This window comes from Podarcis pityusensis (genome assembly GCF_964106645.2).
Source record: "Podarcis pityusensis genome assembly, chromosome: 8".
Taxonomy (NCBI): domain Eukaryota; kingdom Metazoa; phylum Chordata; class Lepidosauria; order Squamata; family Lacertidae; genus Podarcis; species Podarcis pityusensis.
In genome coordinates this window covers 23,051,292-23,076,113 of record NC_138033.1, presented here as the reverse complement: position 1 = coordinate 23,076,113, position 24,822 = coordinate 23,051,292, and the positions used below count along the sequence as shown (strand labels likewise).

Here is a 24,822-nt window from a genome sequence, read left to right as displayed (position 1 = left end):
AAACCACTGTTTTGGGGTTTAGGTTTCCTCAACAATTTGGGCTCGTCCCCCCAAAAACCTTAACAATTCTGGTGGGTTTACCTCAGCAGTTCTGGGGTCTTCCTAAAAAAAGAGAGAGCCATATTTCAAAAAGTAAAATTCCTGACACCCACTTTGCAGGTGTCAGGAATTTTACTTTTTGAAATACGGCAACCCTACTCAGCGCCAGGTTGTTTGAGGACTCCGAATCTGGGTGTATGTGGCAATGGGATGATGGTCGTCGTCGTCTTCTTTGGCAATCACTCGAAGCTGAGTAAGATTGTCTTCCATGAACACAGTCTTAACAGTCCATAAGTGACTGTGGAGGCCAATTCTGGATCCACACGTCCTTCCACAGTGGGGACATAGGTTCCTGGGCGGGAGTTGATCATGGTGAGGCTTTGCCAAACGTGACTTCCTCTTAGCACATTTTTTCCTTTCGTCCTGAGTTCGAGTGTCTTCAAAGCCCACGACACCATTGGTAAAGGCTGCTCTGCAACTGGAACGCTGGCAGGCCAATGTTCCCCAATTGTCAGTTTTTATACTACTTTTTTTTTAGGATTTGCCTTGAGAGAGGCTTTAAACCTCTTTTGTTGATCACCAGCATTACGCTTTCCATTTTTAAGTTTGAAATAGAGTAGTTGCTTTGGAAGACAATAATCAGGCATCAAAACAAGATGACCAGTCCAACAAAGTTGATGTTGAAGAATCATCGTAAGTGCTGGACTTACGTGTTACGGTACAGGTGTTGTTGGACTTCAGCTCCCAGCAGCCCCAGCTGGCACGGGCAGCAGTTAGGAATTATGGGAGCTGGAGTCCAGAACATTTGGAGGGTCACTGGCTCTCCATTTCTCCTTTAAAGGGTGAAAAGCAATGGCCTGATCACCAAGATACATGTGATTAAAAGAAGATGGTGGTTTAGGCTTTGTTGCACATCATACATTTAAAAGCATATGGAATCCTGGTAACTGTTATTTGCCGCTCACATACCTATGGTTCCCAACACCCTTAAACTACAGTTCCCAGGATTTATTTATTTTTTAGGTAGGGGCAGGAAGTCATGGGCTTTAAATCCATGGCATGTATGCAGCCAAAGACACTATTGCAATTAAAAGTGATAGCAAAACGATAATCATTTATTGATTTGTCACCCCACCACCTTGTGTCAGTAATATTGTAAATGGGTTGATGGTACAGTGGTACCTTGGTTCTCAAACTTAATCCGTTCCACGAGTCCGTTCGACTCCCGAAACCTTTCGAAAGTCAAGGCACGGCTTCCGACTGGCTGCAGGAGCTTCCTGCAGTTAAGCGGAAGCCATGTTGGACATTCGGCTTTCGAAAAATGTTCGCAAACCTGAACACTTTTTTCTGGGTTTGCAGCGTTCGGGAGCCAAAACATACAAGTACCAAGGCGTTCGAGAACCAAGGTACAACTGTATATTGGAAATGAAATGTTGGCACCATTTTTTTTCTGTTTGTTTGTTTCCGTCTTAATTTGTTGCATTTCCTCCAGAAAGTGTTACATCCAGATTAAATGAGAGGAAATATAGACTGGCATTTTTGATGTCAATGACATGTGGATGCTATGCTGTATCAGTCTCATTAGATCAGGAATTAATTGGCTACATCTATATCTATTTATATATTGCAAGGCTTTACAAGGGTGGAGTCAGAAGCTTGGAACAGCTACTGACACCCAAGAAAGAATAAGGGATGCTGTGAGAATCTGTTTCCCATTATAGTGTGTGATGAAATGCCTTAAATGTTTATCAACTCTCTCCCCCGCACCACCCACTTTAAGACAAGGATCATATAATTTGATGGGCCACATAATCTTAAAAATTCCCTCCTCCCTAACAGTGCTTATAAATGATCAGAGACCTGGCACGTTTTTTGTTCCTTTCACTCATTACACAAGCAGCTCCACTTTTAGGGTCACTTGGAAGAGCAGTGGTGAAACTTCATCATCTGCCTGTTTTATTACTCATCCCCCATTTGAAACAGCAGTGTCTTTTGATGGTCCTTTCCAGTGGAGGCTGCGGGGAGGAGAACTGACTTCAATCTTGTGGTATCTACACTCTTGTTTATTTTGTTTTAAACTAGAACTGAGGGGTCCATCAGCTGGACCAGCCAAACACAAGTTACTGATAGGAGTGGGAATCATTTGCAAAATGTGTTTTATTATTACACGTGTATCCCATCTTTCCTTGTAATGTGCTCTCAAGGCAGCATATGATATTGTGGACTTGGAAAACATTTGGGGAAAAGCAGCCAGGGCTTTTTAGTTTAGAGAACAGATGGATAAGAGGTGACATGATAGAAATTTGTAAAATTGTGCATGGCATGGAGAAAGAAACTATATTATGCCGAAGAGAGAGAAAATACCATTAAATAATACAAGAGAAAATTTCAGGGGTCAAGAAGAATTTCCCAGCTGGCATGACATCCTGTCCGTTTTTGTTTTTTACAAGCATCCCGTGGAAGAGAATCAATCGCAGCCTTTTTAAAGCTTTGATTGAAAACAGGTGGTGGGGCTTTTGCCAAGGTGTTGGGTATTTTTGTGCTGTGTACATTGTGGCTCTTGTGGTAATTATCTGCCAGGCTATATTCTAAGTTGATCTCTTTGCTCATTCTGCAGAGGTTATATATCCGGAAGGTAGCAGGTATTTTAATTCGCTTCGTGGCTAACTTTAAATGCGGTTTTCAATTATTTTCTTGCTCTTGAGTTCCATCTCCAACTGAAAAAATAATAATACTGGGCTAGATCTAGACTATGTTAGAAATGAATGTGGCTTAGCTCCATCACGAGCCTTTCACGTTGATTTCAATGGGCTTCAAGTGCAACCAAATTAGGCTGCAATCCTAGTCATATTTACCTGGGGGTAAGCCCCATTGAAGCCATTGGGGCTTCCTTCTGAGTAAATGGGCTTGTGCTGTTGAGATAGGGCCAGTGCATTATGCTTTAAAATGCATTCTTCATGCAACCTTCAGACTAGTAGCAAGTGTTAGTCACTTTCTGGACCTATTTTAGATCAATAAGCAGTTTTGAAATATGTGAAATAAATAATTTGGACGCCATGCCATTATCTAAATAAGTCCACAGTATATCTTCAATAGGATTCCATCAGTGTCTACAAGATCCAGCATCCAACATGGCTCCCGCTATTTAAGCAGCTCCAGTTCCAAACAGTCATCAGTGATGACAACAACAACAACAACACAACCAAATCTCATTTATTTTTTGTTTTCTTCAGCCAATGCCATTGCTCTGCTAACCAAGGAATGTTGTTTGCTTTGAACAACATCCCTCCCTGGGATGGAGGAAATGTGTGTTGACAGGACAGGAAATTCCTGTGAACCACAAGAAACTAGTTCTCGGCTGGGCTGCCTGCAGTCACTGCAAAGGTTTCCATCTGGGCAATTTAATATTTATTAAAGGAAGGAGTGAAATGAATGATCATTTCTTCCTCTTGGTTTTAACTGCACCGTTCAGACCTATAAAGAAAGGGTTCTAAAAGCAACCTTGTGTTTCTGGATACAGAATACTTTCTTTTCCAAACAAGCTGCAAAACCAATAGGAATTTTGCCTTGTAGTTGAAGTTTCTCAGAGCTACTGGTAAATGTGTGCTGGGGCTTCCTATGAACTTTCTCAAACTTGGAAAGAGCAGCCTCCATTAGGAATGAGTAGGACAGCTAATCTGAGGTCCAGCGAAGCCTATCTTAGGTCAAGAGGATCCCAAAATGAGTCCACCTCCACACCATACATTTAAAGCACCCTTACACCACTTTTACAGTAGTGGCTTCCCCCAAAGAATCTTGGGAATGTTAGTTTGCTAAGAGTGCTGCTAACTGTGCCTCTTAGAGGGGTCTCCTAACAACTCTCAGCACCCTTAACCAACTACAGTTCCCAAGATTCTTGGCAGGAATTAAAGACCTTAAAAGTGGATTAAGAGTGTTTTAAATGTCTGGTGTGGATGTGACCTAGGTCTTAGCTCAAGCTATAAACATTGCATACTCACTTTGTCATCAGGTAAAGAGCCAGTAGCTAAGTTGGATGGTTCTCCTGTTTCTGAGATGTTAGCTGAGTGCTTATAGATTGCTTTGTTGAAAATTTGGACAGAATCTCAACAGTGCCTAAAACAAATCTCTTGCAGATGAAAACAATAGTAAAGTGCATGGGAAGAAAATAATGGGAAATTGGAGACATTCTTTCCAGTTGATCAGCAAGAAAAATGCTTTTCGTCGTCTTCTTTATAACTGTTTTCATTTTCTGAAACAGAAAAAGCCATACAGTGGTACCTCAGGTTAAGTACTTAATTCGTTCCAGAGGTCCGTTCTTAACCTGAAACTGTTCTTAACCTGAAGCACCACTTTAGCTAATGGGGCCTCCTGCTGCCGCCGCGCCGCCAGAGCCCGATTTCTGTTCTTATCCTGAAGCAAAGTTCTTAACCTGAAGCACTATTTCTGGGTTAGTGGAGTGTGTAACCTGAAGTGTATGTAACCTGAAGTGTATGTAACCCAAGGTACCACTGTACAGTAGTGCCTCGCAAGACGAAATTAATCCGTTCCGCGAGTGTCTTCGTCTAGCGGTTTTTTCGTCTTGCGAAGCAACCCTATTAGCGGCTTAGCGGATTAGCGCTATTAGCGGTTTAGCGGCTATTAAAGGCTTAGCGGCTTAGCTGCTAAAAGGCTATTAAAGGCTTAGCGGCTTAGAAAAAGGGGGGGGAAAGCGAAAAAAAATCTCAAGACTCGCAAGACATTTTCGTCTTGCGAAGCAAGCCCATAGGGAAATTCGTCCTGCGAAGCAACTCAAAAACGGAAAACCCTTTCGTCTAGCGGGTTTTCCGTCTTGTGAGGCATTCGTCTTGCGGGGCACCACTGTACTAACAATATTTTATCTGTGGCCTGAGAGAGATCTGTGTAGCAACCCCCTCCCTGCTGACCAAATGTGACCCAGGACTGGACTACCTTTTTGTGCTGACATCTTAGCCCTTTGATACTTCTTTAACTTAATCATGTCATTCTTGACATGCCTTGGAGCAGAGGTAGGCAACCTAAGGCCCGGGGGCCGGATGCAGCCCAATCACCTTCTCAATCCAGCCCGGGAATCAGCGTGTTTTTACAAGAGTAGAATGTGTCCTTTTATTTAAAATGCATCTCTGGGTTATTTGTGGGGTCTGACTGGTGTTTTTACATGAGTAGAATGTGTGCTTTTATTTAAAATACATCTCTGGGTTATTTGTGGGGCACAGGAATTCGTTCATTTTTTTTTCTTTCAAAATATGGTCCGGCCCACCACAAGGCCTGAGGGACAGTGGACCAGCCCATGGCTGAAAAAGGTTGCTGAGCCCTGCCTTGGAGCATTCCCTGAACTTGTGATGTGTCACTGGGGTGGAAATAGGTGGGGAGGGCAGAAGAACCAAAAGAAGGGAAGAGTGGCAGAGGGACTCCAGAAATCACAAGGGAAAATTTGTCACTGGGAAATGCTGGCTCCGTCTTGCTGTGGCAGTCTGAAGCGTTGTATGCTTCAAGGATAAATATCTTCCTGTCTTTTTAGTAGCTACTTTCCATCTTTAAGATTCCTTTCCTCCCACATTCTCTCAGCCCTGAGTAATGCCTTCTAAAAATCGGGTTGCTTAGGAAATCTTCACAGGCCTGCAGCTGCAAAAGAAGATGTAGGGCCCATTAACTACGAAATCCAAAATTATTATGGAGTTCGTTGTTAATTTGTTGCATTCAGAAGTTCCCTGGTTTGATCCCCAATGTCTCTGTTGGGCTGGGAAAGACCTATCTGAATTCCTAGAGAGCTGCTGCCAGTTAGTGTAGACAGTACTGAGCTAGATAGCTCCTTTGGTCTGACTCAGTATAAGGCAGCTTCCTATAGCCTTATGTTCTTACAGATGTGCACTCTGAAGTGGTAAAGCGTTGCATGCAGAAGGCCTGATATTCAATCTCCAGATAGGGCTGAGAGAGACTCCCTGTCTGAAACCCTGCAGAGCTGTTGCCAATCAGAGTCAGTGTAGACAATACTGAGCTAGATGGACCAGCACAAGGCAGCTTCCTCTATTCCTATCCTTAAGCAAGCACAGCTGAAGAAAAAAATTGAAATAGGTGGGGAGGGCAGAAGAACCAAAAGAAGGGAAGAGTGGCGGAGGAACTCCAGAAATCACAAGTGTCCCTCCTGAGGTTCTTCAGTGGATTTCACAAACCAAGTCTGCTTTCAGAGTCTGGGTCAGGTGGGTTGGAAAGAAATACCACTACCCCCTTCTCCTCGCTTGTGTTGACAATTTTGCCTGGGATTCCCAGTGAGGCCCAGCATCTGCTTTGGGGACTGGTGACTGGGTTATTTTTAGCTGCTGTTTATTTGGACTAAGCATGCTGCTAGACTGAAATATCCCTGCAGCCTTTCTAAAGGCAACAGCCATGTCACAAAGGAAGGGACTTTCATCCCACACACAAGGCGCTCAGAGATCTTCACTTGGGATTCAGGAACTCGAAGAGGAATGCTGCTGGAAGACTCCTCTGTCTGTCTGCTTGGGACTCAGTGGGGAGTATACTATTACATGTACAGCAAAACGTTGTTGTCATTACTGCTGTTACTTACTGCATTTGTCAGTTGCTTTTGTTCTGGCTCATGCCCAAAATACAAGAGATCAGTATTTGGGCAAGTAATTGTGCAGGCTTGGCAGCAGACATACTGCTCAGGAGTCACAATTCAGGCGTTCAGGAACAGGGCGAGAAGTTCAGAACTGGATGGAAATAACAAATATGCCCCAACAGGTATCCCTGCCCCTCCCGCCAAGCTTTTGAAGATGAGGTGTGGCACGCTCACTTGTGAGACTCTCTCACCTTGCTGGAATGCCAAAACTGTAAGCATGATCTCTGTTGTGACGGGTTGGTCTGCTCCCATCAGTGAGGGCAATGCAACAAGGGTTCACCCTTCTGTTCTGGCTGCTGTTCAAACTTCTGTACCGGTTTATGCCATTTCTGTACCAGGGAGAGCTCCTGGAGCCAGATTAAGAGGCCTGGTGGGCCAGATTCCCCACCCCTGTATTACCATATTGCCACTTCTAAATTGTGCTTCCAGATTCGAGACACCAGCACTGCTACAAGCAGGGATAGCTCTATTATCTATGTGACTTGGGGCCCATTTACACGCACAGCGAAACTGCATAGGACAGGCTTCTTGGGACCATAGCATGTGATTTTGCCAACCACGTAGCTCAGACCCTGGAGGAACGTACAGTCAGTGAGCAAACTGCAACCATGATGTGCTCCTTCCGGCACTGTGGTGCTTGAGTCACGCTGCCTAATCCCAAATGGCCATTTTCTACCGAGGCAAAATGATAAACAGGACTTGTTCAAGCATGTTCCTGGTGAACAAAGTGAGAGAAGCTGGAACACTTAATGAGTGCAAAGGGTCATGGTTTTTTTTGGTGTTTGATTCAAAGAAAACGTTCCCTTTCCATTAGGAGAACCTATTGTCTTCTAGAGATAATGTGCTTCTGAGTGAGGGGTGAAGGGGGCTTCTTTGTCGTCCTGTCATTTCCCATCATTAATCATTTTTGTTTCTGGGAAATGAGTCCCTTTGCTTCTTCTTTTCATAGCTTTGAACATGATTTTAATCTCAGCAGTTCTCCTGTGACTCTAGAATCATTTTGCTGGAATTTGTGGCGTGGCTCCAGATTTTAACGGATGCATGACCAAGGGCTGAGTCCAACATGTTGCTAGGATGGCTGAGGTTTGAGCAGGTCCCTGAAAACTGCCCCTTTTATCCATTCTGTATCAGTTATAAGGGGAAACTGTGTTTAGCTCTCTGCTGTGCAAAGCTTCCTCAGCTGACGTCTGCGTATTTAATTTCTGTTTATTGAACCCATTTGTCGCTTTTCTTACAAAAGCAGCTCAGAGCGACTTGCCACAATAAATACATACATTTAAACCAGCATAAGACAAAACTAAAGAAAATAAAGCCTTACCTCGTAAGGCTGTTGAGAAGATACAGTGGGAGAGACCCTATACGCAACCTTGAGTTATTCAGGGGGAAGGTGTGTTAGAAATGCAGTACATGAGAAATAAAACCCCTTGAGTTGAATCCAGACTAAGTTGGTTGTACTTAGTTCCTATTGAACTAATCAAACAGTGAGACATAAGCCATGCCTAACTTATCCTGTCAATTCCAATGAGACTAATTGCAATAAACTCAGTCTGAATCCTACTCACTTACTCCTGCTCCAGGTTTAGCAATTGTAGTTGTGAAATGTTCTGGGTGAGAAGGAACATTTTGGGGCTGGTGGGGAAAATTTTTAGATATATTTCATCACTTTTTTTCAAGTTTGGACAAATATTTTTTATTTTAAGTGCACAAATGGCTAGAAGCAGAATACCTACACATGTTTTAAAAAATTAACACATCTACAGAACATTCTGTTCAGGTGATGGCCTTCAGTTATTTCAGCTATCTGGGTGTGGCTGGGTTACCACCCAGTTTCTGACAGGGATTCTGCACTTTTCAACACCTGCACGCAGCAAAAAAATTAGCAGGTGTCATTTTCCTAAGCCTAGCGCTGGAATGGGGAACTTGTAGCCCTACAAACACTGGGCTAATTTCTCCTCATCCCTGACTGCCTCTGTCTTCTCTCCAAGCGGGCTCCACCCTGGCGGAGTCTGCAGCTGCCCCTGTTCCAGCTGCCTCTCCTGCCCCAGACAGCCCTGCATCCAACACAGCAGGCACCCTGTGAGCTGAAGCAAAATATTTAAGGATCCAAAACCCAGAGGCAAAGTTCTTCCCTTGTTAGAACCAAGGGAACCACTAAAGCCAAGCAAAATGCCTCCTAAGCTTTAGCAAACCTGAAAATAAAGGGGTTACGGAACCAGGGGGGTTATAGAATATAAATATAGAAAACAGATTGATGATTTGAAGACGTTCAAGACAGCCAGTGTGGTGCAGTTGGTTAGGTTGCCTGACTAGGAGGACCTGGGAGACCAGGGTTCAAGTCCCCCCTCACTGGGTGACCTTGGGACCAACACTGCCTCTCAGTCTCATTGGATTGTTGTGAGGATTAAATGAGGAGGGGGAAGAACCATGCGTGCCACCTTGAGCTTGGAGAAAAAGCTGGAATATAAAAACAATAAATAAATTAAGAAATAACAGTAGAACAGGAGCTAACCAAAGGCAGAAGTACTGAAAAATCTAGAGGAGAAGCTTTTCTCTGTAGCTGAAATGGACAGCAATGCCACCTCAACCTGTGGAAGCAGCAAACCAGGCAGGCCTGGTATTTTACCACCTAGTGGCAGCATGGAGCAAAAGGAGGGAACTGAAGTGGCATTGCAGAGAGGGTGCAGGTTGGATCCAGACTTAGTCGTCATGCTTCATGTAGGTGCACTGATATTAATGGGACTTAAGTAGTCCGGACCAGCTTGTCCCACTGATTTCAGCAGGGCTGTTCAAAGCAAGATTAAGTCCAGAGCAAACCCATTTGTTTGATAGACTAATAATAATAATAATAATAATATATTATTTATACCCCCACCCATCTGGCTGGGTTTCCCCAGCCACTCTGGGCAGCTTCCAGCAGAATATTAAAATACAATGATTCATCAAATATTAAAAACTTCCCTAAACAGGGCTGCCTTCAGATGTCTTCCAAAAGTCTGATAATTGTTTATTTCTTTGACACCTGGTGGGAGGGCGTTCACTACTGAGAAGGCCCTCTGCCTGGTTCTCTGTAACTTTGCTTCTCACAGCAAGGGAACCGCCAGAAGGCCCTTGGCCCTGGACGTGAGTGTCCGGGCTGAACAATGGGGGTGGAGATGCTCCTTCAGGTATACTGGGTTGAGGCCGTTTAGGGCTTTAAAGGTCACACCAACCCTTTGAATTGTGCCCGGAAACATACTGGGAGCCAATGTAGGTCTTTCAGGACTGGTGTTATGTGGTCTCGGCGGCCGCCCCCAGTCACCAGTCTAGCTGCCGCATTCTGGATTACTTGTAGTTTCTGGATCACCTTCCAAGGTAGCCCCACGTAGAGCACGTTGCAGTAGTCCAAGTGAGAGATAACCAGAGCATGCAGCACTCTGGCGAGGCAGTACGCAGGCAGATAGGGTCTCCGCCTGCGTACCAGATGGAGCTGGTAGACAGCTGCCCTGGATACAGAATTGACCTGCACCTCCATGGACAACTGTGAGTCCAAAATGACTCCCAGGCTGTGCACCTGGTCCTTCAGAGGCACAGTTACCCCATTCAGGACCAGGGAGTCCCCCACACCCGCCCGCCTGTGTGCAGGAGATTGCAGCTGCAGCATCTTATGCTATGGGACAGGGTTATTGTTTTGTCTGTTATGTATTTTTGTGCTCTGTGATCCTAAGAGGAAGGGAGGGAGATCTATAAATGTCAATAATAATAATACATGATGCACCATAACTGAAGCACCACTACCCTGGATGCTGCATAGACTCCTGACACAAACCTGCTTGCTATTCTCAGCAGGTAACAGAAAGCCAACATTTTCAGCTTCAGGTCCATCAGCAAGGAGGGTCTCATGTCCATAAGACAACACTGCAAGGTTATTGTGAAGCAGTCAGAGCCTGACGGCAAGTATTCCGTGTGCACTACGCTGCAAGACTCAGTGAGAACCAGTAAGGTGTAGTTGTTAAGAGTTGTTAAGACTAGAACTGGGTAGATCTGTGTTTAAAATCCCCATTTGACCATGATGCTTGCTGGGTGACCTGTCAGTCACCAACTCTCAGCCTCCCTACGTCACAGAGTGGTTGTGCAGGTCAAAGTGGGGGAATACCATGTATGCCACTGAGATTTTTGGAGGAAAGATTCATTGGAAGAAGAAGAAGAGTTTGGATTTGATATCCCGCCTTTCACTCCCCTTCAGGAGTCTCAAAGTGGCTAACAATCTCCTTTCCCTTCCTCCCCCACAACAAACACTCTGTGAGGTGAGTGGGGCTGAGAGACTTCAAAGAAGTGTGACTAGCCCAAGGTCACCCAGCAGCTGCATGTGGAGGAGCGGGGAAGCGAACCCAGTTCACCAGATTATGAGTCTACCGCTCTTAACCACTACACCACACGGGCTCTGGAGAGATGCTGCCCATTAGGTGCCTTATATGAAGTTAGACCATTGATCCGCCTGCCTCCTCTGTGTTGTCCATGCTTTCTATACTCCTGTGTTTTAAAGCCATCTCTGTTAGTGCTTATCCCATCTCGTGGCAGCATTACATAACTTTTGAGCTATTCCCAAAAATGAAGAAGAAAGCAAATTGAGGGGAAATGGGTGGCAAGACGCAATGGATGCAGTTGGGGGTGGGGGTGGGGAGAAGCACATATATTTTTAAAGTGAATTAAACATGGAGCATTCCTTGCTCCAGGGAGACTCTAAGCAGGTTTGACATCTTTATCTCTTCTTCTAAAGCAGCTCAGGCAAAAAGAAAAAGAAAAAAAGTGTGTTTTGGGGGGAGTAGTACAGAAGCATAAATAGCCCCAAACTTGGGTGTTGCCTCTCTTTGATCATTCTGAGTCATTCGAGCATAATTTCTGCATCTCTTGGCTTGTCGTAGGGATGGGAGGAGGGTTTAGAGTCAGTGATCACACCAAGTTGAGCAGCAGTGAGAAATCTGTGGACTTCCAAATCTTGGACTCCAACTCCCATAATCCCTGGCTGTTAGCCATGCTGGCTGAGGCTGATGGGAACTAGAGTCTGACCGCAGGTGAAATGCTCTGCCCCTTTGTAGTGGGGCTTCCCCACGCCTTTATTGCCCTTAGGGATATCTGAGGCTTTGATGGCACTGCAAACGCTCATTTGTGGGATATAAGTGAAATCATAGAATTGTAGGGTTGGAAGGGACACCAAGGGTCATTTGGTCTAACCCCCTGCGATGCATAAATAATTTTTGCCTCTACAGCACATACACATGCTCAAAGAAAAGTGAGATTATCTGAAGAGCTCCAGCCTGAGAATATAACAAGCTAGCTTATTCTAAGCAATACCCTTTCAAGTAGGGCATTGAAAAATTGGAGCATGTCCAGAAGAGAGCAAACAATCAGGAACATGGAGACATATGGAGCTGACATGCCAGTCCTTTGGGTCCATCTAGCTCTATACTGCCCAGGGTTTCCCAAACTTGGGTCTCTAGCTGTTTTCGGACTACAACTCCCATTATCCCTAGCTAGCAGGACCAGTGGCCAGGGATGTTTGGAATTGTAGTCCAAAATCAGCTGGAAACCCTGGTCTGCACTAACTGGCAGCGGCTCTCTGGGGTTTTAGGCAGGGAGGGGGAATTCCCAACCCTACCTGGAGATGCCGGGGATTGAACCTGGGACCTTCTGCATGCAAAGCAGATGTCCTGCCACTGAGTTAAAAGAAGTGAGGACAAGGCTACTTCTAAGCATCCATTTCTCAAGGTTAACCCTGCGATTGGGAAGATCTGCCTGGATTAGGCTTCAGAAAACGAGTATCCCCACTTTTCAAAGGATCTTTCTAACCCCACGCAACTATTTTACAGCTCGGGAAGCTTTTCATCTGTGATTAATTTGGCTCTGCAGCACTGACTCAGAACAGGTGATCACACCCTGCAGACGTGTTGGCATTGCTTTCTCCGTAGTTTTCAAACCCCTGGCTTGTGCCTTGAAGCACAGTTGTGGTACCGAGTTGCTTTCAAGACAACAGCTGAACTTTCCATCATCACTCCCCCTCCTCCCTCCTTGAAGGGGGAAGTGAAATTAGCCCAGCGTGCTTTGAGTTTATTTAACAAGTTCAGCTCCTGTGGCCAATAGAGACTAACAGCAGAGGGGGGCAGAAAATCGTTGCAGCCTACATGCTTTGGAGATTAAATAAGGCCTTTTAAAGGGCTTGGACAGAGATGCTGGGTCTCTCTCCCCACCCCATGTGGAATGTTATGTGCCTATCCCAGACTTCACCACCAGGGCCACAGGAATTTTGAAGAAGGGGAAGTTTTTTGGAATTTAGTGCATTTTCTGTTGCACCCACTTTGGGCTGTTTTCCAGGCCAGTCGCTGCTATCCAGACACACCCCTTTTTGAAGAGACTATTTAAGGATGAGCTTGAGCACAGCACCCTCCCAAAGGCAGAGAGGCAGGGATGCACAAAGCGAGGGGCTCAGGATGTCTGACCACGCCTGGGCAAGAACAACCTTCACCCTCATTCTCTTTGTCCTGGGGCCTGGCTGGGTATGTATACACTATTTTACAGGAGGTGTGTGCAACGAATGAATGAATGAGACTTGCCCCTGCCTTTGATGCTGAATGAGTTTGTTGACTTCAGCAGAGCTTAATATGTTCATACAGGGTGGGACCAAGTGCTCAGAGGTCCAGCTCCAGTTGGCTAGCAGCAGCTCTGCAGGTTTTTGAGGGCCACCTCTTGTATGCATATGTTTACACACTAGTGAGGGACGCGGGTGGCGCTGTGGTCTAAACCACTGAGCCTCTTGGACTTGCTGATCAGAAGGTCGGCGGTTCGAATCCCCGTGATGGGGTGAGCTCCCGTTGCTCGGTCCCAGCTCCTGCCCACTTAGCAGTTCGAAGGCATGCCAAAAAGTGCAAGTAGATAAATAGGTACTGCTGTGACTGGAAGGTAAATGGTGTTTCTCTGCGCTGCTCTGGTTTGTGTTCCATTGCGCCAGAATTGGCTTGGTCATGCTGGCCACATGACCCGGAAAAACTCTCTGCGGACAAACGCCGGCTCCCTCGGCCTGTAAAGCGAGATGAGTACCGCAACCCCAGAGTCATCTGCGACTGGACTTAACTGTCAGGGGTCCTTTACCTTTACCTTTTTACACACTGGTGACTTTAGGAAACCTGGAGGGTACATGCATATAATAGACGCCTAGTGTTAAATGCATAATAACACAAAGGACCACAGAATTGTCGAGTTGGAAGGGACCACAAGTTTCATGTAGTCCAACCCCTGCAATGCAGGAGTCCTTTGCTCAGCATGGGGCTTGACCCATGACCCTAGAATTAAGAGTCTCGTGCTTGACCAATTGTGCTATAATGATGCATAGGATATGTTAGAATGGTTTGAGTTTCTTTAGTGGAAGCGAAGGGCACTTTGTATATATTTAGAAAATTATGCTGCAGAAATAGAGAGTTGTTGTCAGCTGAGTTCTGCCCAGGGCAGACCTACTGAAAATAATTAGTTGTGTTCCTGGATTTTGATGGGTTTACTATGAGTAGGCTTAAGATTGCATACAGCATGAGGCTTGACTCTTTTATACATATTTTTGCATATGAATATGGGCTTTTTAAAAACAACAACAGGCTATGGGCAGAACTGAACTGAACTGTTGAATGCAGGGAACAAGGTCTGCTCCCCCCCCCCGCACCCTCTAAATTTTATCTGGAAGGTTGAGGGAGTGGGAAACCTAGAACAGGTTTTGGGATGTGCAGAAGGGAGGGGAAGTCCAACCTCATGAGTGGACCTTGTTCCCTGCACGGCGAATGCCCCACTTTAGTGCATTGTTAAATTCCACGCTACAGGTTATATCAGGAGACATTTTGTTTTGTTTCTGTCCTTGTTTATATTATGTATTTCGTCTTTTCATCTTGTGTTTTGATGCTGTGAACCGCCGTGAGATCTACGGATGAAGGGCGGCATGCAAATTAAATTCTGCATATGAATCCTTTAAAATTAGATTCCCCCTCCATCCTTAGCCCTGGAGTGTGTCTGGCGCCATTGTTCGCACTAACATAGTTATCCAATTCCAAGGGGGAAATGCAGTTGAAAAAGCACCAGCGAGAATTAGAAGGCTGGGCTGGTTATTTGGGCCGGGATTCTCGTCTCCTTGTGTGCTTGTTGCAGCATTCAAGATTCCTCAAAGTGGGCAAATGTCCACCCTAATGAGGCGAGTACATCCCACAGCTGAGTAACAGAGCACTCACTTTGCATGCAGAAGGTCCCAGGTTCAATCCCTGATATCTCCAGGTAGAACTCAGAGAGACACTATCCCAGCCTAAATTCCCAGAGAGCTGCTGCCAGTCTGTGTAGACAGTACTGAGCTAGATGGACCAAGGATCTGGCTCGATATAAGACAGCTTCCTATGTTTGTAAGCATGGCTGTAGGTGTGTGGAACTGGTAAATGGTACAACCTCCTGGCTTTTTTTCCATAGCTCCCTGAACCGGATGAAAATAGAGGGCAGTGATGGATTTTAATAGATCCTGGTAGACTTACAAAAGGATGGACTGCTTGCAGCAGGTATCCCCACTGGTTGAGGGTGAAACTCCATTGCAGAGAAGCCAGTATAAATCTGACATTATGGAGGACGACTTGAGGGGGGCAGCTTGGGAAACTTCCTGTTTGGGTACAATGTTTTCTTTGGCTGGTGCTGTAATTTATTATTTTATTTTAATGGTTTTACAATGAGTTGAAATTGAAGTGCAGCAGAAGGAAGCCACAGGCTCCATTTGCAAATAAGCTGGTGTGCAGGGGTGGAGTAGCTTTGGCCCTCCTGTTGGGCTCCTAGCTCCCATCAGCCCCAGCCAACATGGCTGAAGGTGAGGGGTGATGGGAGTTGTAGTTCAGCAACCACAGGTTCTCCACACCTGATGTCCCGCGTCCTTAGGTTATTACTATTTTTTTTTTAACATCTTTAATTCTTCCCCACCTCAAATGAACTCAAGGCAGCATGCGTCCTCCTGCCATAATATTTTAACTACACAACAACCCTGCGATGTGGGTCAGGCTGCTGGCCGAAAGTCACCCAGCTTTATGGCTGAATGCAGATTTGAACCCGGGTCTCCTGTCCCTAGCTCGAGCACTCTAATCATTGCACATGCTGGCTCTCAAGCAATTACACAACCCACCAAGTCCCATTTTGCCTCCTTATCACAGCTGCTGTTTTAAGTCTCTCTTGCCGCCACTATATGGTGCTCCCATTTCCCCTATTTTCTCATTACTGAGAAAGTCGTTTCCTGTATGGTGGAGAACAGAGGAGGGGGGAAGTGTGTATGGATCCTTATCTGCAGAGGCTTCTTCACCCAAGGGCTGTCTGAAGGTGATCCAGAAGGGAAGGCTGCAGATAGGGGTTAGGAGGAAGGAAGGAGCCCCTTCAGGCTGCTGTTCTGTCTAGTACCATCTGACAGCTGTTTGGGCACCCCAAGGTGACTAGTGGCTCTAAGAGGAAGCTCAGTGTTTATGATCTTTCAAATTCATCCAATTTCTTAGGCTAGGGATGAGAAGTCTGTGACGCTCCAGATGTGGTTGGACTCCAGGTCCCACTGGCCCCAGGCAGCCAGCCTAATGAGCAGAGATGATGGGAGCTGTAGTCCAGCAACATCTGGAGCAGCGCAGATTTCTCACCCCGAGTTAGTTGGATGAGCAGCTCCTGACAAAATGGTCTTATAACCAGTGACTTCTCCTTGTTTGGGATTTTAAACAGGTTTCTTTATCAGTTGAATAAAGTAAGCCTCATAACAGGGGTAGCTAGTTGGGTTCCACACACACACACACACACACACACACACACACACACACACACGTTGTTGGACTGCAAGTCCCATCATTCCTCACCATTTATCATGCTGACTGGGGCTGATGGGAATTGTAGTCCAAGAACACCTGGAGGGCCAAGGGCTCCCTGCACCAGGACAAGATTTTGCCCCTTCCAGGTGTTGCTGAAATGATGGGATTTGTAGTTCAGCAACTTCTGGAAGGACAAAGGCTCTCCTTCCACACCTTGATAGAAGTGGGGGCAGAATATCACAATGCTCCTTAATATTTATGTTATCAGAAAGGTGGGGGGGGTAATGTGTTCATTTCAGTTCTGTGTACTTGCTTCCAGCTGGGAATGGAGACTTCATCCTAGAGTCCCCAAGTGCCCTGGGCCTTGGAAGAGCTACTCAGCTAATCCACCCCCCAACCCGGAATGTGATAGCATGAACCATAAAGCAATTCAAAGGCGTTGCTGCCGCCCATGTTAGCTCCTTCCCCGAGGTGAGATCTGTGTGGTTCACTGATCCAGTTCAAGGCTTCCTTGCAGCCAGAACAGCTGCAGACGTGATAAGTGAATCTGCAAGGTTTTGATGCTGGGGAAGGTGATCTGAAGCAGAAAGAACATTAGCATGAGTAATTTGCCAGGTACCCGGGCTCAAGCCTGACGTGCCGGCATTGAAGAAACATCAATCGTGTTTCGACTTGCAGGCTGAGCAGATGGGACCAGGGCATCCCTGAACAGATCCGTAGAGTCCCAAATGGCTGCTCTTCTCATCGAGAACGACTGTTCCTTCTTTCTTTGGCTACGCCTTTGGAGAGTATTGGCAGAGGCAGCTTTGCAAAAAGCATGGCCTCCGAGGGGCAGAGTGCCTTCCTTTGTCTGAGGCCACTGTGCCAGCTGCAGCTACTTCTAGGCAGAGATGGCCTGGCCGCAGGGACCCGCCAACCTTTCAGACTGACTACTGCGGGGCTTCTGCTGAAGACAGACTGAAAAGTGCAGCTCATCGAAACACAGCTGCTTGGCCAGCAGACTGGAAACAGATATTGGGGATATATTGTGCCAGGGCTTTAAGAGATTTGTGGGCTTTCTGCTTATTTAAGAGGGGTGGGGAATCTAAGGCATGGGACTTTTTAATCATTAGTGTTATTTGTACTTATGCCCCAGCTTTTTCTCCAAGCTCCAAGCTTTTGCTCCTCATTTAATCCCACCACAGCCTTGTGAGGTAGGTTAGGCTGGGAGGCAGTGACTGGCCCAAGCTCACACAGTGAGCTTCATGGCCTAGAGGGGATTTGAACCCTGGTCTCCTAGGTCCAAGTCAGACACTAACCGCTACACCACACAGCTCATAGGGCCCCCAGGCCTCTCCCCATAGCATTCAGGACTCTCTACAGTCTACAGCTCTCATTGACTGTGCTCTGTACCTTCCACAAGTGCTTTTGTAGAATATATTCCATCTACATATACAGCTTTTAATTGTAGCGCTGTTTAATTGTTCTTGATTATTGTTTTCCCTATGTTTTCAGCTGTTCTTATTTTTATCTGTAAACTGCTTTGAGTCCTGTCAGGGCAAAGGATGGGGGGTGTAAATAAATATATAGTAATTATTATTATTATTTTGTCTGGCTGGAATCCATCCTTGCTTCTTGCTTGTCTGATGAGAGAATGGAGATACATGTGGGTGTTGAGAAACTTTGGGCTTTTGTATGGCTAGACTGTTTGCTGCTGTGGTAACCTTGGGACTGGATTATTGCAATCCATTCCATGTGGGGCTGCCCTGTGATGGTGATGATGATGGTGGATGATGATGATTCCAATTTATAAGGCTCCAAGTTCTCACCCATGCTCATGGACTTTTCCCTCCTTCTAGGCAGCATCTGAGGCATGCTCGTACCCTTGCCAGTGCCCCGTGCAGGCACTCCGGTGCCCTGCTGGCACCAGCCTTTTGCTGGATGGCTGCGGATGCTGCAAAGTGTGTGCCAGGCAGCTGGGCGAGCTGTGCTCCCTCCAGAAGCCTTGCGATCACCACAAAGGGCTCTATTGCGACTTCTCCAAGATCCACAGAGATAGTGGCATCTGCTTAGGTGAGCTGAAAGATTGCTGCTACCCTGCCCCCTGAATGGCAGGACTAGGTCACGTGGGTGTAAGGATGGCTGTGCACGCACCAGAGTGCCAACAGATAAAGTGGGTGGCACAGATCCAGTTTTTTGCGTGCTCTTCCAATTGTGCAATAGCACAGCGTTTTCTGTTAGGGGTCTAGGTCAGGAGCACCCCACGCCCGGAGATTTCAGGGCTCAAACTTGGCCCCCTAGTGATGTCATGGTAGGCAGACCCTGGTGATGTCATAGGGTGATTTTTCCTCTGTGCTCCCTCCTGCCACTGAACCCTGGAGACGGAGGTTAATTGGGAGAGGGGAAGACGGAAGACACCACCACCCCTAGCATCTATGTAACAATTTGCAGCTGGATCCTGCTGGATTGAAGCTTGCAAGCACAGTCTACTTAATTGTTTTCTAAAAACCTTTTCAAAAGGCACTCTTGCCCACCTGGAGGTTGCAGCCCTTGCTGTGCTGCCTGGAGGGGGCCAGACAAACCTTGAGCATTCAGGTTGTCCCTGAAGGTCCGACAGCCCTGTTTCCCATCCACACAGGAGCAGTTTTGGATGGGGGATGCATTCAGACTGTGTGTTGTTGTCGTCCTCTCCCATCAGCTAGTATTTCCTCCCCTCGCCAAATTGGGTTGGGGAGCAAGCCTGAAGTCAAAACCCAAAGGACAATTATATGGGGAAACTCCAGAGCTCAGGTAGACCTTTTTGCTCAGGCAGGATTTAGTCAGGGCAGGAAGCCCTCTGTTAGCCCTGCCTGCCTTGAAGGATCCAATGGGTGGGCAGAGTCAGTCCCCAGGGCAAAGTGAAGAAGGCGCCACCCACAGTTCATTGGCTGGCCACGAGGGGCACCTGCCCACAGACTCCCCAGCAGCAGCTCTTGACGACAGCTGCTCACATGCCTTTGCACCACAACATAGATGCATGTGTTGACAGGATCCCTTCGACCACACACTTCTCTTCTGTTTTCCCACCAGCTCATGAAGGGGCGACCTGTGACCTGCTGGGCAAGATCTACCTTAACGGAGAGAGCTTCCAGCCCAGTTGCAAACTGCGGTGCATCTGCATGGACGGCGCCATTGGCTGCATCCCCCTCTGCACGGACGGCATGCGTCTCCCTTCCCCCGACTGCCCCTTCCCCCGGCGGGTGAAGGTGCAGAACAAGTGCTGCGAAGAGTGGGTCTGCGAAGGGGGCAGCAGCCCGAAGAGCCACTATGGAAAGGGCATGGCAGGTGAGGGGACTCGTTGGGAAAGGGGGGGGGGGTGGCCAAGGAGACAGGTAGGACTGTTGGAGCAGAAAGACTAAAAGATACTGGCTGTGGTCACCTCACCTCAAAAAGGAGGAAAAGGTTCAGAAAAGGGCAACCACGATGATCAAGGGGATGGAGCAACTCTCCTACGAGCAGCGTCTGGGAATTTTTAGTTCAAGTCGAGTAAGAGGTCAGAGCCATAGAATCATAGAGTTGGAAGGGATCCCAAGGGTCATCTAGTCCAACCCCCTGCAATGCAGGAATCTCAGCTAAAGCATCCATGACAGGTGGCCACCCAACCTCTGCTTAAAAACCTCCAAGGGAGGAGAGTCCACAGCCTCCCAAGGGAGACCGTCTCACTGTTGAACAGCTTTTACTGTCAGAAAGTTCTTCCTGATGTTTAGTTGGAATCTCCTTTCTCGTAACTTGAAGCCATTGGTTCGAGTCCTACCCTCCTGAGCAGGAAAAAGCCAAGCTTGCTCCCTCTTCCATGTGGCAGCCCTTGAGCGGATCGAGAGAAGTTTTTCTCCCTCTCAAAGCACTAGAGCTTGGGGGCATCCAATGGAAGCTGAACATTGGACGATTCAGTGGAATTGAGGTAGTGAGAGCCACTAGGTTGGATGGCCTTAAAAGAGTGTTAGACAAATTCATAAAGGACAAGGCTATCAGTGGCTACTAACCCTGATGTTCTATCTTCTACCTCCACTGTCTGAGTACCGGTTGCTCAAAAGGAGAGTGCCCTTGTGCTTGGGTCCAGAGTGGTGTGACAGTAATCCCTTTTCACAGGGAACTCTGGGAACTAGCTCTGGCAGAGGAATGGGGTCTCCTAACAACTCTCAGCCCCCTTAACAAACTACATTGGTACCTCTGGATGCAAATGGGATCCGTTCCAAAGCTCTGTTTGCATCCTGAGCAGAATGCAACCCGCGTCTGCGCATGCACGGGTTGCGATTTGCTGCTTCTGCGCATGCACATAACGTCATTTTGAGCGTCTGCGCATGCGCGAGCGGCGAAACCTGGAAGTAACCCATTCCGTTACTTCCAGGTCGCCATGGAGTGCAACCTGAAAATGCTCAACCTGAAGCAACTTTAACCCAAGGTATGACTGTACAGTTCCCATAATTCTTGGGGGGAAGCCATGACTATTTAAAGTGGTACCATAGTGCTTTGAATGTGGGGTGTGAATGTGTCCTCAGTTGGACATAGCCCAAGATAAATGGAAAATTGAGAGAATTCTGAATTGCTTTGTTCTATACAGTGCAGGTGGGACAGAAAGGAAGCACTATATATGCCAAAGGGCCTTAAGCACAAGCTATTTCTTCCAGGTATTTCCTGGCCATATAGCAGGCCATCTGTTGAGAGCACTCAAGCAGTCTCCCTAACAGAAGGCTACTAAGGCGGTTGCTCCTGGATCCCTTTGCCCTCTCCTGTCCAGAGGTCCAGCCTGACAACCAAAGGATGCAGCTTTGACCTTTGCTCACCAAAGTCCTTTCCTCCAATCTCAGTTTACAGGGACAACCCAGTTCGCAAGCCCAAGACGAACCACCTCCAGGAGAACTGCTTGGTGCAGACCACAGAGTGGAGCGCCTGCTCCAAAACCTGTGGGATGGGCATCTCCACCCGGGTCACCAACGACAACCCCCAGTGCCGGCTGGAGAAGGAGAGCAGGCTCTGCCTTATCCGGTACTGCAACGTCCCCTTGGAGAAGAGCATCAAGGTAACTAACTGGCCGCTAACTGGAGCAGGTGTAAATGCACGAGATCGGACCATGCCAGGCATGGCGAGCTGCTTCCAGCCTGCGTTCCCAAGCTGGTCCACTGCGCCTCTTGACTCGCCCTACTTGGCTCTCTCTGAACCTCGCCTCCTTCCCTCTAGGCTCCCTGCCCACTCACTTGTCTTGTTACCCTGAGCTGGCAATGCAGGAAAAGATCTCCCTGCATGAACAACTCTCAATGGGTTTCCTCTCTCCGTTCATAGGAAAGGGGTCCTCTTTCTCACTACACAGCAAAGAAACCAAGCTGAGAAAGAAATGTGTGTGTGAGAGAGAGAAAGAGTGAGCAAAATACAAAGAATATGACCCGTGTAAATACAGGGAGGGAGGAAGAGGAGGAGAGACAGCTAGACAGAGACAAAATCTTTCTTTAAAATTGTTGGTTTCAGTGAGCTTATTCAGGAAGCTGATCTCAAGGAGCTGGGATGGAGAAAGCTTCTTTTTCATTTATTACATTTGCACCCATTCTCTTTGCCAAAGAGAGCAAGGTAGTGTAGATAGTTCCCGCCCCGCCCCTGCCACACTCTGCTCATGTTAACCCCACAACAACCTTGTGAGGTAAGTTAGGCTAAGATGTAATGACCATTCTGAGGTCATTCAGTGATCTTCATAGCCTTGAACATAGGGGATTTGAACATAGGTCCTCTGGCCCAACATTCTTAGTGCGCATGCACACACACATACCCCGTACCTCCAGAGGACGGCCAAGAATTTTCCTTGGGCAGGAAATTCGGTTTCTATCCTGTTCTAACCACTACACTACACTGTCTCCTGCCCTGGAGTACAGTCGTACCTTGGAAGTCGAACGGAATCTGTTCTGGAAGTCTGCTTGACTTTCAAAATGTTCAAAAACCAAATCACGGCTTCTGATTGGCTGTAGGAAATTCCTGCAGCCAATCAGAAGCTGCAGAAGCCCTGTCGGATGCTTGGGTTCCAAAAGAATGTTTGCAAACCAGAACAATCACTTTCAGGTTTGCGGCATCCGGGAGCCAAAACGTCCGAGTTCCAGGGTGTTCAGAATCCAAGGTACGACTGTATTTGCTTCCCTGTGCAGGGATTTATTTGTTGTTTGTTTGGATGAGCATTGTGAGCCCATCTCACCCGGAAACTGGAGTGGCGAAACCTAGACAAAGCTTTAGCAGGGCCATACCTCGGTCTCAGAGCCCTTCCTCCACATGTGCAAGACCCTAAACAGGATTCAAGCCATCTCCAGCTAGGGTTGGGAAGGATCCCTGCCCCAAACTCTGGAGAGCCACTGCCAGTCCAGTTTTTATAGTCCTACGTCCAGACCTGAGCCAGGATACTTATTGTTGTGGTCTGTTCCCCACCTTCCTCCTCTCTCCAGAAGGGAAAGAAGTGCGTGCGGAACCCCAAGCCCCGCCGGGCGATCCGCTTTGAGTTCACGGGCTGCACCAGCACCCGCTCCTACCGGCCCAAGTTCTGCGGCAGCTGCACGGACGGGCGCTGCTGCACTCCACATGTCACCAGCACCGCCAAGGTGGAGTTCCAGTGCCCGGAGGGAGACTCCTTTGTGCGCAAGATGATGGTGATCCGCTCCTGCTCCTGCCACCACGACTGCCCCGCGGACAACGACATCTTCCTGGCCACCTACCACCGGCGCATGATTGGGGACCACGTCAAGCTTGAGAGGCAGTAGAGCCCATCCCCATGCCACCTCCATGATGCAGGCTGGTAGAGATGGCGCTGGTTGTTACCTGGGATGCTGCTGGGAGAATCAGGGGATGGAGGAGGGTGACCTCAGTAGACTGGAAGGCATGTGAGTCCAGGCACTACACAGTCCTCTATGGCAGGAGGCTCCAGCTTTCTCAGACCCAGGACTCGCCTTAGAACCAAGTGTGCATTTGGGGGTCCAGTTCTTGTTCCTTCTTTATTATTACCACCATGTATTTGTATGGCGACAGTACAGCTATTGTGAAACTCGCCTTAGATTGGGCCGCAACATGGTAGAGGGACCCCCCAGTTGGAAAACAGTGCTCCATGGTGCAACAGCACGAACCTGGCACTTTGTGGGGTGAAGCTCGCACACTTGGTTTTGCACTAACCAGATCCTCGGTTCCAAAGGTAGCTTCCTTATCTAAGGAGTTCTGATCCAGCTCCACAAGCAAACAACTGCCAATAACGCGCTGGCTTTAGGCAGTTTCCATCATACCGTACGCAGCCCCTCGGTTCCCACAATCCCTTTCTCCTTCTCGCTGCTGTTTGGCCAGCACAGCAAAACATCCCCCCTTGTTCTCCAGATGCAAACTTTCCAAGAACTGGAACTCAAGTCGGATAGGTGGCTGTTGCTGTGTGACATAAGCGCAGACCCAACCGCTCACCTCCGGCTTCAGAGTTAACAAACCTTTTTTAGATTCGCTGATCTGAATGCAAAACCAGCCGGGAAATATTAGCTCGATACGACACAGGTTGCTCTCACCAAAGGTACGAAGCCAGCACTATGAATCACAAGCAGAAATGAGTCAAAGGGAAGGCTATGGAAGTCTTTTGACAACAAAAGTCATTTGATAGGCATCTGCTGTATAACTTGGCTGGCGAGAGATTACTGAGTTGTGCATTCTGCCTTTTGGCAGAGGATTCGCCATCACCTACATTTGGAAGACTGGTGTTAATCATTTTGGACGATTTACAAGACAGAGCCTCCTCCTTTTCTCCCCATAAACCTGCCCCCTGCTCCGAGCATCCAGATTCCTCCTGTAGAGATGCTCCTTCCCTCCCAATTTCAACTGTAAATACCATGAGAATTATTTTTAAAGCCTATTGTTACGATTAGCACTTTTTGTTGTTGTGGGTCTTATTTTTTTCCACTTCTGCTGTTCAATTCTTTCCTTAGTGTTTTCCTTTCTTCTCTCTTTTTTAAAACTTCTTGCTTATCTGACTTGGAGGAGTCATATTAAGGCAAATGAGAATGAGTGCAGTTCGCTTCCCCGGAAGGGCTGGGAGAAACCCTTGCCTGAAACCCTGGAGAGCTGTTGCCAGTCAGTGTGGACTATACCGAACTACACAGACCCAATGGTCCAACTCTGTAAGGCAGCTCCCTGTGTTCCTACGCCGCTACAGCTAAAGATGATAACAATAAACCTTCTTTTTTTAAAAAAGTTGCCAGTCGAATAGCTAGCAATGCATGCATATTTCGGAGTCCCATGCAAACAGCGTTGGAGAACTGAGCATAACTGTTCCTGCTTCCAGAAAGAAACTGGTTATATTTAGCCTGA

The 24,822-nt window shown here is 47.3% G+C and overlaps 1 protein-coding gene across 7 annotated transcripts; it reads left to right on the top strand.

Moving 5' to 3' along the window:
• The first annotated feature begins 163 nt into the window (after positions 1-163).
• LOC308482555 (CCN family member 2-like) lies at positions 164-24,382 on the top strand. 7 transcript variants are annotated; one of them, XM_081015775.1, is made up of 8 exons: positions 164-258; positions 298-411; positions 13,025-13,206; positions 18,336-18,549; positions 19,546-19,800; positions 20,864-20,917; positions 21,324-21,535; positions 22,935-24,382. In XM_081015775.1, exons 3-8 carry the CDS (start codon positions 13,075-13,077, stop codon positions 23,244-23,246), a joined length of 1,179 nt encoding a protein of 392 aa, XP_080871901.1. In that variant the 5' UTR covers positions 164-258; positions 298-411; positions 13,025-13,074; the 3' UTR covers positions 23,247-24,382. The 7 variants fall into 7 exon arrangements, with proteins under 7 accessions (XP_080871901.1, XP_080871900.1, XP_080871897.1 ...); XM_081015774.1 differs by having other exon boundaries at positions 214-411; XM_081015771.1 differs by lacking the exons at positions 164-258; positions 298-411; positions 13,025-13,206 and adding exons at positions 6,187-6,583; positions 6,799-6,887.
• The last annotated feature ends 440 nt before the right edge of the window (positions 24,383-24,822 follow it).

Coding starts and splice junctions, on each gene's coding strand:
- LOC308482555 (XM_081015770.1), top strand. CDS start 6,522: ATGCTGCTGGAAGACTCCTCTGTCTGTCTGCTTGGGACTCAGTGGGGA. Junction 18,550..19,545: donor AGATAGTGGCATCTGCTTAG/GTGAGCTGAAAG, acceptor TTTTCCCACCAG/CTCATGAAGGGGCGACCTGT. Junction 19,801..21,323: donor CTATGGAAAGGGCATGGCAG/GTGAGGGGACTC, acceptor CTCCAATCTCAG/TTTACAGGGACAACCCAGTT.